Genomic DNA, 17,024 nt, shown 5'->3' with positions numbered 1-17,024 from the left:
TTATCTGTGTTAAAGACGGCTTGAGCACACAAGACCAGTCTCTCCTGCACCCGACAATGTTTCCGTGAAAAGTGACTGGTCCAAGGGTGAACCTCCCAGCTTCAGTCAAGGAGAACCAGGGTAAGATATGTTGGTTATGTTGGATGTTTGATCCAGAGAGAAATCAAAGTGAAGATAATGACTGACATACTGTAAATCCCACTTTGAGGCTCAACAATAATGTTAAAGATGTAAAAAACAAAGTTTGTAATTGTAATTTGTGTTAAAGCAGCAATATGTAACACTGACAGCCAGCGTTTAAAATGGGCACCCTCCTCCCCAGATAGAAGCTCACGCGGGTTGCCAGGTTGAGGACACTGAACCTACAGGAGCGCAAAACAAGCGCAACAACTTATAATAACACAAGCCATGTGCTAATTTTCAAACAGTGTTGGGCGGACTACTTAGAAAATGTAACGTTAGCTAAAAAGATAACTTTCTTTGTTGTTTGACTGACATGACTGACATGAAAATTAAAATACTGTAAATCACACTTTTAGACATAATAATGTTAAAGATGTTAAAAGTGTTAAAGTTTGTTATTGTTATCTGTGTTAAAGATGGCTTGAGACAGAAAGATCAGTCTCTCCTGCACCCGACAATGTTTCCGTGAAAAGTGACTGGTCCAAGGGTGAACCTCCCAGCTTCAGTAAAGGAGAACCAAGGTAAGATATGTTGGTTATGTTGGATGTTTGATCCAGAGAGAAATCAAAGTGAAGAGAATGACCGACATACTGTAAATCCCACTTTGAGGCTCAACAATAATGTTAAAGATGTAAAAAACAAAGTTTGTAATTGTAATTTGTGTTAAAGCAGCAATATGTAACACTGACAGCCAGCGTTTAAAATGGGCACCCTCCTCCCCAGATAGAAGCTCACGCGGGTTGCCAGGTTGAGGACACTGAACCTACAGGAGCGCAAAACAAGCGCAACAACTTATAATAACACAAGCCATGTGCTAATTTTCAAACAGTGTTGGGCGGACTACTTAGAAAATGTAACGTTAGCTAAAAAGATAACTTTCTTTGTTGTTTGACTGACATGACTGACATGAAAATTAAAATACTGTAAATCACACTTTTAGACATAATAATGTTAAAGATGTTAAAAGTGTTAAAGTTTGTTATTGTTATCTGTGTTAAAGATGGCTTGAGACAGAAAGATCAGTCTCTCCTGCACCCGACAATGTTTCCGTGAAAAGTGACTGGTCCAAGGGTGAACCTCCCAGCTTCAGGAAAGGACAACCAGGGTAAGATATGTTGGTTATGTTGGATGTTTGATCCAGAGAGAAATCAAAGTGAAGAGAATGACCGACATACTGTAAATCCCACTTTGAGGCTCAACAATAATGTTAAAGATGTAAAAAGCAAAGTTTGTAATTGTAATTTGTGTTAAAGGAGCAATATGTAACACTGACAGCTAGCGTTTAAAATGGGCACAATCCTCCCCAGATAGAAGCTCACGCGGGTTGCCAGGTTGAGGACACTGAACCTACAGGAGCGCAAGACAAGCGCAACAACTTATAACAACACAAGCCATGTGCTAATTTAAAAACAGTGTTGGGCGGACTACTTAGAAAATGTAACGTTAGCTAAAAAGATAACTTTCTTTGTTGTTTGACTGACATAAAAATTAAAATACTGTAAATCACACTTTTAGACATAATAATGTTAAAGATGTTAAAAGTGTTAAAGTTTGTAATTGTTATCTGTGTTAAAGATGGCTTGAGACAGAAAGATCAGTCTCTCCTGCACCCGACAATGTTTCCGTTAAAAGTGACTGGTCCAAGGGTGAACCTCCCAGCTTCAGTAAAGAACAACCAGGGTAAGAGATGTTGGTTAGGTTTGATGTTTGATACAGAAAAAAATGTAATTTAACTGAATGACTGACATAGAAATATAATGCTGTAAATCCCACTCTTAGACTGAACAATAATGTTAAAGATGTTAAAAGTAATATGTAATTGTTATCTGTGTTAAAGACGGCTTGAGCACACAAGATCAGTCTCTCCTGCACCCGACAATGTTTCCATAAAAAGTGACTGGTCCAAGGGTGAACCTCCCAGCTTCAGTAAAGGACAACCAGGGTGAGATATGTTGGTTATGTTGGATGTTTGATCCAGAGAAAAATTAAAGTGAAGAAAATGACTGACATACTCTAAATCCCACTTTGAGGCTCAACAATAATGTTAAAGATGTTAGAAGTGTTAAAGTTTGTAATTGTAATCTGTGTTAAAGACGGCTTGAGACAGAAAGACCAGTCTCTCCTGCACCCGACAATGTTTCCGTTAAAAGTGACTGGTCCAAGGGTGAACCTCCCAGCTTCAGTAAAGGACAACCAGGGTAAGATATGTTGGTTAGGTTTGATGTTTGATCCAGAAAGAAATTAATTGAAAAGAATGACTGACATAGAAATAGAATGCTAAAAATCATACTCTTAGATTTAACAATAATGTTAAAGATGTTAAAAGTGTTAAAGTTTGTAATTGTAATCTGTGTTAAAGATGGCTTGAGCAACAAAGATCAGTCTCTCCTGCACCCAGCAATGTTTCCGTTAAAAGTGACTGGTCCAAGGGTGAACCTCCCAGCTTCAGTAAAGGAGAACCAGGGTAAGATATGTTGGCAAAGAGTATAGAAGCAAAAAGACTCCTGTGTTTTTTTTTTACATCAGCCACTGCCGCCATTTTGGACTGAAAACGTGTTTGTGCTTTCATACAGAGAGATTCAGAGACTAGGAGAAAATAAACTGTAAACGGCACCTTGAAGCTCAAAAATAAAGTTAAAGAGGTCAATAGTGTTATTGTTTAGCAATGTATAAACATTTAAAATCTGTTTTAAAGTCTGTTTAAGGAGGAGAGACCAGTTTCCCTGTTTCCCAGCAATGTTTCCATGAAAAGTGACTGGTCCAAGGGTGACCCTCCCAGCTTCAGTAAAACTGAGAGGTAAAATATGTTGGTTATGTTGGATGTTTCTCCCAGAGAAAAATGTAATTGAACTGAATGACTGACATAGAAATAGAATGCTGTAAATCCCACTCTTACACTTAACAATGTTAAAGATGTTAAAAGTAGTTTGTAATTGTTATCTGTGTTAAAGACTGCTTGAGCCAGAAAGACCAGTCCCTCCTGCACCCGGCAATGTTTCCGTGAAAAGTGACTGGTCCAAGGGTGAACCTCCCAGCTTCAGTAAAGGACAACCAGTGTAAGATATGTTGGTTATGTTTGATGTTTGATCCAGAGAGAAATTGAAGAGAACGACTGACTGTAAATGCCACTTTGAGGCTCAACAATAATGTTAAAGATGTTAAAAGTGTTAAAGTTTGCAATTATTATCTGTGTTAAAGATGGCCTGAAAACACAAGACCAGTCTCTCCTGCAGCCGACAATGTTTCCGTGAAAAGTGACAGGTCCAAGGATAAACCTCACAGCTTCAGTAAAGAACAACCAGGGTAAGATATGTTGGCAAAGAGTATAGAAGCAAAAAGACGAAACTCCTGTGTTTATTTGACAACAGCAACTGCCACCATTTTGGACTGAAAACACCTATTATATTTATAATATTTTATTGTTCAACACAGGCCATTTCTGTAGAATATGATAATAGAATAGACATCATTTTGTTTTACTTTCGTACAGCATTTTTAGGTGAACGTTTCACTGGCGTCTGGTAGTCACTTTCAGTCCAAAATGGCAGAAGCGTAGCTCTACTGCTGGGCCCTGATGTTGCAAAGGAACGAACAATTGACTTTCATTTCTTGTCAATATACGTTCTTTGATGTTGGTTTTGTTGGATGTTTGATACAGAGATATTCGGAGACAAAGACAAGTAAATAGAAGAGAATGACTAGTCAGTGTAGTGAGATTAATTTTTCCCACCTTGAAGCTCAACAGTTATGTCACAGATGTTAAAATTGTTAGAGTTTGTTATTGTGAAATCACTGTAATCAATCTGTGTTAAAGCCCGCCAGTCTCTTCTGCACCCAGCAACATACCCCAGGATGATCCTCTCAACTTCCTGCCTGAGACAAGGTAGGAAAAACAACATGCTTGTGCACACTTAAAGTTATAACAGAGAAAAAGACAAAGTAACGATATGAGGAAAAGACAAAGTAGAGCAGTGAAGTCGGAGAGATACATTACACCTCAAACAAAGTATATTCATCCTTGTCAAATAAATGTATCTTTCTCTACTGACACAAACTTCTCGACTGTGTCCTGCAGTGGAATGAAAACTGGCCTGGATGGGCAAAAACACAGCAAAGGTAACAAGAACAACATAAATTTTATAAGCTTTACAATCACAACATATTCTCATACAACAGGTCATATGATATCTTAGAAAAAAGTTATTCCTCGTTTTTTGTTTGTTTTCCTACGAATGTCCAGCAAAACGTGTCAGTGTCCGTTTGTTACATGCATACAGTTTTTCAAAATAAACTTCTGTCTTCACAGTTCACAACTTCCTTAGGTTTAGGCAAGAAGGCTACTTAGTTAGGTTTAGGAAAAGATTGACTTGGTTAGGATTAGGCAACAAAACTACTTAGTTGAGTTTAGGCAACAAAACTTCTTAGTTGGGTTTAAGCTACAAAACTATTTAGTTGGGTTTAGGAAACTAAATTACTTAGTTAGGTTTAGGAAAAGATCGACTTGGTTAGGATTAGGCAACAAAACCACTTAGTTGGGTTTAGGCAACAAAACTACTTAGTTGGGTTTAGGAAACTAAATTACTTAGTTAGGTTAGGAAAAGATCGACTTGGTTAGGATTAGGCAACAAAACTACTTGGTTATGTTTAGGAATATATCGACTTGGTTAGGATTAGGCAACAAACTACGTAGTTGGGTTTAGGCAACAAAACTACTTAGTTCGGTTTAGGCAACAAAACAACATAGTTGGGTTTAGGCAAAAAAATTACTTGGTTAGGTTTAGGAAAAGATCGACATGGTAAGGATTAGGCAACAAAACTACTTAGTTAGGTTTAGGCAACAAAACTACTTAGTTAGGCTTAGAAAAAGATCGACTTGGTTAGGATTAGTAAACAAAACAACTTATTTATGTTTAGTATCATAGTTTGGCTTAAAATATCTCCCAAAGTGGCGTTACTTAAGTACGTAAGTTATGTGACAAATAAATCAACGTTGACTTCTGGTTTCCACGCGACACCAATGTTGGTCTCCTGGGCGAAAGTCCAATATTTGTTGAACCCACCCATCCACCCGACCTCTTCCTTATACGGTGTTCACATAAGGAAGAGGTCACACACTTTATATTTCCTGGTTCACGATTACCTGGATTATACAAATTGATTTCGTGGGATACGAATTAGAGTGAATTACTTTTCGTAGGTATAACTACAGTGTATGAGACCAGCCTTAAAATCAACACATTTTTACAAATGAATTAAAATTAAACCCAAAACATTGCAAACTCATACTTAAATTCCTTTATTCTCATACCTTTTGCCTCTGGGCTTTAACTGCAGGTATAACATTATCTTATAGCTGCCATTATATTGTGCAGGAGTGTAAAATTAATTGCAATTACTGCATTCTGTTTTCTCTCTATTGTCTTTATCATTTCTTTAGGGAAAGATGTCAAACACAAACTCACAGAGGACCTGAAGAAGAGAATCCGCAGTCAGCATGAAGACAAACTGAAAAGTCATGAAACTGACACAGAAATCTACGAGATACCATATGTCCCAAGCGAGAACGCTAAACCACAAACCTTTGATGCATTATTTCTTAATTCAAAGGAAAAGAAAGTGAGAACAGTGCTAATGAAGGGAGTGGCTGGTGTTGGTAAAACATTTCAAAAAAGGTTGTTCATGGTAGACTGGGCCAAAGACAAATCCAACAAAAAGATAGACTTGATGGTGTCATTTAATTTCAGTGAGCTTAACTCAAGAAGAGACAAAGTTCAAAGCATGAAAGATCTGCTTCGTCATTCCCTCAATGACGATAAAAACAGTTCTTACAAGTATGACGAGTGTAAAGTAGTGTTTGTCCTTGACGGCTTGGAAGAATGTAAACTTCCTCTGGATTTTGCGAAGAACAAGGACCTGACTGATATGGAAGAGCCAGCCTCGGTGGATGTGCTGCTAACAAACCTCATCAAGGGCAAACTGCTTCCCTCTGCTTCCCTCTGGATCATCTCTCGACCTTCAGGAGTCGATAAGATCCCTCCTGAATACATTCACAAAGAGACAGAATGTCGAGGTATGTAACTGTGACAGAAATATATTTTCATGTATTGTGTGATCTGCATCCTGAACTTGATTTTATTGGTTACTTTAAAATGTTGTTTTGGTATAACTTGCTCACTATGTTGTCCTATAAATAATTTGAACTGTTCAAAACAACCACTTTTACAATAACTTAAAGGAACAGTGTATAGCATTTAGGGGTCCTCTTCATGGAGCCGTCCACCATGTTACAGTAGCCCAGAACGGACAAACTGATCACTGGCTCTAGAGAGGGCCATTTGTGTTTTCACGTTTTAGCGTCGGCCACTGTAGTTCTCCTACCAGCCCAATCGGACAGCAGTTTGTGAAACAGTCATGAAATTTAATGTATTGATTCGCGTACATAGACATGAATTTCAATTTTTTTTTAGTGATGATCAGTATGAAATTAGTTCATATGTAATCCATGTAATTGTGAACCAGGAAGTATAAACAGTGGCGAACGTCGCATAGGGAGGGGGTTGGGATGGATTGGTGGGTCAAAACACATAGCACTTTTGTCCAGGAGATCGGTGTTTGTGTCCCGTGTGAAACCAGAAGTCAAAGTTGATTTATTTGTCATGTAACTTCTGTACTTCAGTTACGGTACTTCTGGAGTTATTTAAACCCAAACCGCGATCTTTTCCTAAACCTAACTAAGTAGTTTTGTTGCCTAAGCCTAACCAAGTCGATCTACTCCTAAACCTAAGTAGTTTTATTTTGAAAAGACTGGAGTGGAAGTCTCGTGACGCTGAACTGAAAAAGCTTAAAAAATACATTGTTGATTGTCGTGCTGAGCGTCACAAAAAAGAAACGGAAATTCGTGTCTATGTACACGAATCAAATAGATACAATTTCGTTACTATTTCACAAACTGACGTAAGACTGTGTTGCTCCTACACACTTGGCACACGGGAAACATTTAATTTGGTTGCAATTTGCAACGTCACCGATAGATGCCGCCAAATCCTACACACTGCACCTTTAAAGATAACTAATTTATACTGCTTTTATCCTTCATTATCAATTATTTTGTTCTGTTTATTCAGAAACCTTGAAGCGATGGCAGAAGCTGGCGTCAGCCCTGAGAGAAAGATTTCTTGGAGAAGCCACTCAAGATGAAGACAAAAATCATCCTAACCAGGGAAACACAGAACACATCATGAGCGAGGAAGGAAGTGGCAAAGTCAATGATGAAGAGAAAAATGGACGCTCTGCGGTGAAATCAGTGACACGAGTGAATGCCGTATCTGAGATCTTCAAAGATACAAAAGGACAAAAGATCAGAACTGTGCTGACTACCGGAGAAGCTGGAATTGGAAAATCCTTCCATGTGCAGCAATTCATAAAAGAGTGGGCTAAGAAGAAGTCCGTTTTGACTAGGTTTATAACTGGACCAAAGGCAATGTTCTCCGGCAAAGCTGATGAAGTTATATTTCCACTTAACTTCTCTGAGCTTAATTTGATAAAAGAGAAAAAAGTCAGTTTGTTGGGACTTCTTAATCATTTCTTCAAGGAAACTAAGCCATTTGTGATCTCTAACTTTGAACAGTTCAACGTTTTATTTGTTTTGGATGGTTTGGATGCTTATCAACCTCCTCTTGACTTTGACAACAACAACACCTTGACTGATGTCAGAGAGCCAGCTTCAGTGGATGTGCTACTGACCAGCCTCATCAGAAGAACCCTGCTTCCTTCTGCCCGGCTCTGGATAACCTCACGACTGCCTGAGCTGCCTGATGCACGTGTCGACAGGACGACAGAAATACGATGTAAGCTATGGGTGCAGATGAAGTCTGCCAGGGGAAGCTGTAATAATAAGGGTGCAAGCATACCAAATAATGTTTAAAGTATGTTAATCAAAATCAAACAGTGGCCATGAGGTAGAAAATATGCTCAAAACTGCTATGAAATGAAAACTGATCCGAGTGCTTTAATACTGAGTATCTGCTGATACAGAGTCCGATACTTATATTGTTGATTAAATATGTATCTTACACAGTGAAATAACAGATGTAGACTACAAAATCTGACACACCTTATTTTTCATGAGCTTCTTGATCCAAATACTCAAGGTCTTGTTTCAGTTAAGCTATCAGCAAAGTTTATCAGCTTAAATTATTAATTGATGCGACCCGATCCGCTAGAGAGAAGACAAATCACTTTAAGACAATCTTTGACAAGTAGACACTGGCTTGCAAAGAGCACTTAACCAGACAACAGACAAGTTTAATTTTGTACTGTGACCAAGTTTCTCATGGAATTAACTTTATTATTGCCGCCGCCATTTGTGAGCATTTAAGAAGCTGAATGTTGCTCTTTGCTAATAAAAAAGCGAGAGGAGAAGACAGAGTTTGTAGTATTTGAGTTTAGCGAACCTTGCATTTTGCCTAACTCACTGTCAGAACTCAGAGTCCCTCACACTGGTGCACCAAATAATTTTCACTTGCGTATAATTTGTGCTTTAGAATGTAACCGACATGAAAGAATCAGAAACAAAACTTCTTAGTTGGGTTTAGGCAATAAAACTACTTAGTTGGGTTTAGGCAACAAAACTACTTAGTTAGGTTTAGGAGTACATCAACCTAGTTAGGATTAGGCAACAAAACTACTTAGTTAGGTTTAGGCAACAAAACAACTTAGTTAGGTTTAGGAGTACATTAACCTAGTTAGGATTAGGCAACAAAACTACTTAGTTAGGTTTAGGCAATAAAACGATGTAGTTGGGTTTAGGCAACAAAACGACTTAGTTAGGTTTAGGAAAAGATCGACTTGGTTAGGATTGGGAAACAAAACTACTTAGGTTTAGGCAACAAAACAACTTTGTTGGGTTTAGGCAACAAAACTACTTAGTTAGGTTTATGCAACAAAACGATGTAGTTGGGTTTAGGCAACAAAACTACTTAGCTAGGTTTAGGAAAAGATCGACTTTGTTAGGATTGGGAAACAAAACTACTTAGTTAGGTTTAGGAATAGATTGACTTTGTAAGGGTTAGGCAACAAAACGACTTAGTTAGGATTAGGCAACAAAACAACTTAGTGTGGTTTAGGAAAAGATCGACTTGGTTAGGATTAGGCAACAAAACTACTTAGTTGGGTTCAGGCAACAAAACTACTTAATTAGGTTTAAGCAACAAATCTACTTAGTTAGGTTTAGGCAACAAAACTACTTAATTAGGTTTACGGAACAAAACGATGTAGTTGGGTTTAGGCAACAAAAATACTTAGTTAGGTTAAGGAAAAGATCGACTTGGTTAGGATTGGGAAACAAAACTACTTAGTTAGGTTTAGGAATAGATTGACTCGGTAAGGATTAGGCAACAAAACTACTTAGTTAGGCTTAGAAAAATATCAACTTGGTTAGGATTAGTAAACAATACAACTTATTTAGGTTTAGTATCGTAGTTTGGCTTAAAATAACTCCCAAAGTGGCATTACTTAAGTACATAAGTTATGTGACAAATAAATCAACGTTGACTTCTGGTTTCCAGGCGACACCAATGTTGGACTCCTGGGCGAAAGTCCGGTATTTGTTGAACCCACCCATCCACCCCGACCTCTTCCTTATGTGGCGTTCGCCACTCTTCATATTTCCTGATTCACGATTACCTGGATTATACAAATTGATTTTGTGGGATACGAATTACAGTGCATTACTTTTCGTAGGTATAACTACAGTGTATGAGACCAGCCTTAAAATCAACACATTTTTACAAATGAATTAAAATTAAACCCAAAACATTGCAAACTCATACTTAAATTCCTTTATTCTCATACCTTTTGCCTCTGGGCTTTAACTGCAGGTATAACATTATCTTATAGCTGCCATTATATTGTGCAGGAGTGTAAAATTAATTGCAATTACTGCATTCTATTTTCTCTGTATTGTCTTTATCATTTCTTTAGGGAAAGATGTCAAACACAAACTCACAGCAAACCTGAAGAAGAGAATCCGCAGTCAGCATGAAAACGAACTGAGAAAACATGAAACTGACACAGAAATCTACGAGATACCATCTGTCCCAAGCGAGAACGCTAAACCTCAAACCTTTGATGCATTATTTCCTAATTCAGAGGAAAAGAAAGTGAGAACAGTGCTAATGAGGGGAGTGGCTGATGTTGGTAAAACATTTCAAAAAAGATTGTTCCTGGTAGACTGGGCCAAAGGAAAATCCAACACAGAGATTGACTTGATGGTGTCATTTAACTTCTGTGAGCTGAACTCAGGAAGAAACAAAGTTCAAAGCATGAAAGATCTGCTTCGTCATTCCCTCAATGACGATAAAGACAGTTCTTACAAGTATGACGAGTGTAAAGTAGTGTTTGTCCTTGACGGCTTGGAAGAATGTGAACTTCCTCTGGATTTTGCGAAGAACAAGGACCTGACTGATATGGAAGAGCGAGCCTCGATGGATGTGCTGCTAACAAACCTCATCAAGGGCAAACTGCTTCCCTCTGCTCGTCTCTGGATCATCTCTCGACCTTCAGGAGTCGATAAGATCCCTCCTGAATACATTCACAAAAAGACAGAATGTCGAGGTATGAAACTGTGACAGAAATATATTTTCATGTATTGTGTGATCTGCATCCTGTCTCCTTCTTTTTGTTGTGGAAAATATTTTATAAACTTTAGTAAACTTGAGTTTATTGGGAACCAATGTGCTTCAAACATTGGTTACTTTAAAATGTTGTTTTGGTATAACTTGCTCACTATGTTGTCCTATAAATAATTTGAACTGTTCAAAACAACCACTTTTACAATAACTTAAAGGAACAGTGTGTAGCATTTAGGGGTCCTCTTCATGGAGCCGTCCACCATGTTACAGTAGCCCAGAACGGACAAACTGATCACTGGCTCTAGAGAGGGCCATTTGTGTTTTCACGTTTTAGCGTCGGCCACTGTAGTTCTCCTACCAGCCCAATCGGACAGCAGTTTGTGAAACAGTCATGAAATTTAATGTATTGATTCGCGTACATAGACATGAATTTCAATTTTTTTTTAGTGATGATCAGTATGAAATTAGTTCATATGTAATCCATGTAATTGTGAACCAGGAAGTATAAACAGTGGCGAACGTCGCATAGGGAGGGGGTTGGGATGGATTGGTGGGTCAAAACACATAGCACTTTTGCCCAGGAGACCGGTGTTTGTGTCCCGTGTGAAACCAGAAGTCAAAGTTGATTTATTTGTCATGTAACTTCCGTACTTCAGTTACGGTACTTCTGGAGTTATTTAAACCCAAACCGCGATCTTTTCCTAAACCTAACTAAGTAGTTTTGTTGCCTAAGCTTAACCAAGTCGATCTACTCCTAAACCTAAGTAGTTTTATTTTGAAAAGACTGGAGTGGAAGTCACGTGTCGCTGAACTGGAAAAGCTTGAAAAAATACGTTGATTGTCGTGCTGAGCGTCACAAAAAAGAAACGGAAATTCCTGTCTATGTACACGAATAAAATAGATACAATTTCGTGACTATTTCACAAACTACCATGAGACTTTGTTGCTCCTACACACTTGGCACACGGGAAAAGTTTCAGTTGGTTGCAATTTGCAACCTCACCGATAGATGCCGCCAAATCCTACACACTGCACCTTTAAAGATAACTAATTTATACTGCTTTTATCCTTCATTATCAATTATTTTGTTCTGTTTATTCAGAAACCTCGAAGCGATGGCAGAAGATGGCGTCAGCCCTGAGAGAAAGATTTCTTGGAGAAGCCACTCAAGATGAAGACAAAAATCATCCTAACCAGAAAAACACAGAACACATCATGAGAGAGGACAGAAGTGGCGAAGTCAATGATGAAGAGAAAAATGGACACACTGCGGTGAAATCATTGACACGAGTGACTGCCGTATCTGAGATCTTCAAAGATACAAAAGGACAAAAGATCAGAACTGTGCTGACTACCGGAGGAGCTGGAAGTGGAAAATCCTTCCATGTGCAGCAATTCATAAAAGAGTGGGCTAAGAAGAAGTCCGTTTTGACTAGGTTTATAACTGGACCAAAGGCAATGTTCTCCGGCAAAGCTGATGAAGTTATATTTCCACTTAACTTCTCTGATCTTAATTTGATAAAAGAGAAAGTCAGTTTGATGGGACTTCTTAATCATTTCTTCAAGGAAACTGAGACATTTGTGATCTCTAACTTTGAACAGTTCAACGTTTTATTTGTCTTGGATGGTTTGGATGCTTATCAACCTCCTCTTGACTTTGACAACAACGACACCTTGACTGATGTCAGTGTGCCAGCTTCAGTGGATGTGCTACTGACCAGCCTCATCAGAGGAACCCTGCTTCCTTCTGCCCGGCTCTGGATAACCTCACGACTGAAGCTGCCTGATGCACGTGTCGACAGGACGACAGAAATACGATGTAAGCTATGGGTGCAGATGAAGTCTGTCAAGGGAAGCTGTAATAATAAGGGTGCAATCAAACCAAATCATGTTTAAAGTATGTTAATCAAAATCAAACAGTGGCCACGAGGTAGAAAATATGCTCAAAACTGCTATGAAATGAAAACTGATCCGAGTGCTTTAATACTGAGTATCTGCTGACACAGAGTCCGATACTTATACTGTTGATTAAATATGTATCTTACACAGTGAAATAACAGATGTAGACTACAAAATCTGACACACCTTATTTTTCATGAGCTTCTTGATCCAAATACTCAAGGTCTTGTTTCAGTTAAGCTATCAGCAAAGTTTATCAGCTTAAATTATTAATTGATGCGTCCCAATCTGCTAGAGAGAAGACAAATCACTTTAAGACAATCTTTGACAAGTAGACACTGGCTTGCAAAGAGCACTTAACCAGACAACAGACAAGTTTAATTTTGTTGTGTGACGAAGTTTCTTGTGGAATTAACTTTATTATTGCCACCGCCATTTGTGAGCATTTGAGAAGCTGCATGCTGCTCTTTGCTAATAAGAAAGCGAGAGGAGAAGACAGAGTTGCTAGTATTTGAGTTTAGCGAACCTTGCATTTTGCCTAACTCACTGTCAGAATTCAGAGTCCCTCACAATGGTGCATTTTTATAATTTTCACTTGCTATAGTTTGTGCTTTAGAATGTAACCGACATGAAAGAATCAGAAACAAAACTTCTTAGTTGGGTTTCGGCAATAAAACTACTTAGTTGGGTTTAGGAAAAGATCGACTTGGTGAGGATTGGGAAACAAAACTACTTAGTTAGGTTTAGGAATAGATTGACTTGGTAATGATTAGGCAACAAAACTACTTAGTTAGGTTCAGGAAAAGATCAACTTGGTTAGGATTAGGCAACAAAACTACTTAGTTAGTTTTAGGAAAAGATCGACTTGGTTAGGATTAGTAAACAAAACAACTTATTTAGGTTTAGTATCGTAGTTTTGCTTAAAATAGCTCCCAAAGTAGCGTTACTTAAGTACGTAAGTTATATGACAAATAAATCAACGTTGACTTCTGGTTTCCAGGCGACACCAATGTTGGTCTCCTTGGCGAAAGTCCGGTATTTGTTGATCCCACCCATCCACCCGACCTCTTCCTTATGCGGCGTTCGCCACTCTTTATATTTCCTGATTCACGATTACGTGGATTATACAAATTGATTTTGTGGGATACGAATTACAGTGCATTACTTTTCGTAGGTATAACTACAGTGTATGAGACCAGCCTTAAAATCAACACATTTTTACAAATGAATTAAAATTAAACCCAAAACATTGCAAACTCATACTTAAATTCCTTTATTCTCATACCTTTAACCTCTGGGCTTTAACTGCAGGTATAACATTATCTTATAGCTGCCATTATATTGTGAAGGAGTGTGAAATTAATTGCAATTACTCCATTCTGTTTTCTCTCTATTGTCTTTATCATTTCTTTTGGCAAAGATGTCAAACACAAACTCACAGCAGACCTGAAGAAGAGAATCCTCAGTCAGCATGAAGACAAACTGAAAAGTCATGAAACTGACACAGAAATCTACGAGATACCATCTGTCCCAAGCGAGAACGCTAAACCACAAACCTTTGATGCATTATTTCCTAATTCAGAGGAAAAGAAAGTGAGAACAGTGCTAATGAGGGGAGTGGCTGGTGTTGGTAAAACATTTCAAAAAAGTTTGTTCCTGGAAGACTGGGCCAAAGACAAATCCAACAAAAAGATAGACTTGATAGTGTCATTTAACTTCCATGAGCTGAACTCAAGAGACGAAGTTCAAAGCGTGAATGATCTGATTCATCATTCCTTCAATGACGATAAAGACAGTTCTTACAAGTATGACGAGTGTAAAGTAGTGTTTGTCCTTGACGGCTTGGAAGAATGTGAACTTCCTCTGGATTTTGCGAAGAACGAGGACCTGACTGATATGGAAGAGCCAGCCTCGATGGATGTGCTGCTAACAAACCTCATCAAGGGCAAACTGCTTCCCTCTGCTTCCCTCTGGATCATCGCTCGACCTTCAGGAGTCGATAAGATCCCTCCTGAATACATTCACAAAGAGACAGGATGTCGAGGTATGGAACTGTGACAGGAATATATTTTCATGTATGGTGTGATCTGCATCCTGAACTTGATTTTATTGGTTACTTTAAAATGTTGTTTTGGTATAACTTGCTCACTATGTTATCCTATAAATATTTTTAACTGTTCAAAACAACCACTTTTATAATAACTTAAAGGAACAGTGTGTAGCATTTAGGGGGATCTATTGGCAGAAATGGAAATTGCTGTGTTTTCGTTACCTTAGACTGAGCCGTATATATCTACGTACAACCAGGGTCCTCTTCATGGAGCCGTCCACCATGTTACAGTAGCCCAGAGCGGACTAACAAATCACTGGCTCTAGAGAGAGCCATTCCCTTTTTCACGTTTTTGCATCGGCCACTGTAGTTCTCCTACCAGCCCAATCAGACAGCAGTTTGTGAAATATTCATGAAATTTAATGTTTTGATTCTTGCACATAGACACAAATTTCAGTTTGTTTTCGTGATGGTCACCACGAAATTAGTTCATATGTAATCCATGTAATTGTGAACTGGGAAGTATAAACAGTGGCGAACGTTGCATAGGGAGGGGGTTGGGATGGATTGGTGGGTCAAAACACACAGCACTTTTGCCCAGGAGATCGGTGTTTGTGTCCCGTGTGAAACCAGAAGTCAAATTGGATTTATTTGTCATGTAACGTCCGTACTTAAGTTACAGCACTTCCAGAGTTATTTAAACCCAAACCGCGTTCTTCTCCTAAACCTAACTAAGTAGTTTTGTTGCCTAAGCCTAACAAAGTCGATCTACTCCTAAACCTAAGTAATTTTATTTTGAAAAGACTGGAGTGGAAGTCTCGTGTCGCTGAACTGAAAAAGCTTAAAAAATATGTTGTTGAAAGTCGTGCTGAGCGTCACAAAAAATAAATGGAAATTCGTGTGTCTATGTACACGAATCAAATAGATACAATTGCGTTACTATTTCACAAACTGCCGCAAGACTGTGTTGCTCCTACACACTTGGCACACGGGAAACTTTTAATTTGGTTGCAGTTTGCAACGTCACCAATAGATGCCGCCAAATCCTACACACTACCTTTAAAGATAACTAATTTACACTGCTTTTATCCTTCATTATCAATTTTTTTTTTTCTGTTTATTCAGAAACCTCGAAGCGATGGCAGAAGCTGGCATCAGCCCTGAGAAAAAGATTTCTTGGAGAAGCCACACAAGATGAAGACATAAATCATCCTAACAAGGAAAACACAGAACACATCATAAGAGAGGAAGGAAGTGGCGAAGTCAATGATGAAAAGAAAAATGGACACACTGCGGTGAAATCATTGGCACGAGTGAATGCCGTATCTGACATCTTCAAAGATACAAAAGGACAAAAGATCAGAACTGTGCTGACTACCGGAGAAGCTGGAATTGGAAAATCCTTCCATGTGCAGCAATTCATAAAAGAGTGGGCAAAAAATGAGAAGTCACTTTTCACTTGGTTTATAGATGGAGCAAAGGCAATGATCTACGGCAAAGCTGATGAAGTTATATTTCATCTTAACTTCTCTAAGCTTAATTTGATAAAAGAGAAAAAAGTCAGTTTGATGGGACTTCTTAATCATTTCTTAGAGGAAACTAAGCCATTTGTGATCTCTAACTTTGAACAGTTCAACGTTTTATTTGTCTTGGATGGTTTGGATGATCAACCTCCTCTTGACGTTGACAACAACGACACCTTGACTGATGTCAGAGAGCCAGCTTCAGTGGATGTGCTACTGACCAGCCTCATCAGAGGAACCCTGCTTCCTTCTGCCCGGCTCTGGATAACCTCGCGAAAGCTGTCTGATGCACGCGTCGACAGGACGACAGAAATACGATGTAAGCTATGGGTGCAGATGAAGTCTGTCAAGGGAAGCTGTAGTAATAAGGGTGCAATCAAACCAAATAATGTTTAAAGTATGTTAATCAAAATCAAACAGTGGCCACGAGGTAGAAAATATGCTCAAAACTGCTATGAAATTAAAACTGATCCTTTAATACTGAGTATCTGCTGATACAAAGTCCGATACTTATACTGTTGATTAATATATATCTTACACAGTGAAATAACAGATGTAGACTACAAAATCTGACACACCTTAATTTTCATGAGCTTCTTGATCCAAATACTCAAGGTCCTGGTTCAATTAAGCTATCAGCAAAGTTTATCAGCTTAAATTACTGATATGATATTTAAAGACTCCTGAAATTGATGCGACCCGATCTGCTAGAGAGAAGACGAATCACTTGAAGACAAT

General features: G+C 38.5%; 1 protein-coding gene across 37 annotated transcripts in view; it reads left to right on the top strand.

The window, feature by feature from the left end:
- LOC119489909 overlaps positions 1-17,024 on the top strand; it is a 28,737-nt gene that overhangs the window by 3,636 nt on the left and 8,077 nt on the right. For 15 of the 37 annotated variants that reach the window (XM_037772922.1, XM_037772914.1, XM_037772911.1 and 12 more), the window contains 15 exons: positions 16-120; positions 600-704; positions 1,184-1,288; positions 1,759-1,863; positions 2,021-2,125; positions 2,277-2,381; positions 2,543-2,647; positions 3,135-3,239; positions 3,382-3,486; positions 3,998-4,066; positions 4,259-4,299; positions 5,621-6,253; positions 11,917-12,633; positions 14,134-14,757; positions 15,889-16,605. In XM_037772922.1, coding sequence (XP_037628850.1) covers positions 16-120; positions 600-704; positions 1,184-1,288; positions 1,759-1,863; positions 2,021-2,125; positions 2,277-2,381; positions 2,543-2,647; positions 3,135-3,239; positions 3,382-3,486; positions 3,998-4,066; positions 4,259-4,299; positions 5,621-6,253; positions 11,917-12,633; positions 14,134-14,757; positions 15,889-16,605 — 3,746 coding nt within the window. Of the gene's footprint in view, positions 1-15; positions 121-599; positions 705-1,183; positions 1,289-1,758; positions 1,864-2,020; positions 2,126-2,276; positions 2,382-2,542; positions 2,648-3,134; positions 3,240-3,381; positions 3,487-3,997; positions 4,067-4,258; positions 4,300-5,620; positions 6,254-11,916; positions 12,634-14,127; positions 14,758-15,888; positions 16,606-17,024 lie in introns of all 37 variants that reach the window. The other 22 variants (XM_037772913.1, XM_037772910.1, XM_037772902.1 and 19 more) reach the window with 22 other exon arrangements.

This window comes from Sebastes umbrosus, chromosome 6, assembly GCF_015220745.1.
Source record: "Sebastes umbrosus isolate fSebUmb1 chromosome 6, fSebUmb1.pri, whole genome shotgun sequence".
NCBI classification, from domain to species: Eukaryota; Metazoa; Chordata; class Actinopteri; order Perciformes; family Sebastidae; genus Sebastes; species Sebastes umbrosus.
This window is presented reverse-complemented; position numbering and strand designations above follow the sequence as displayed.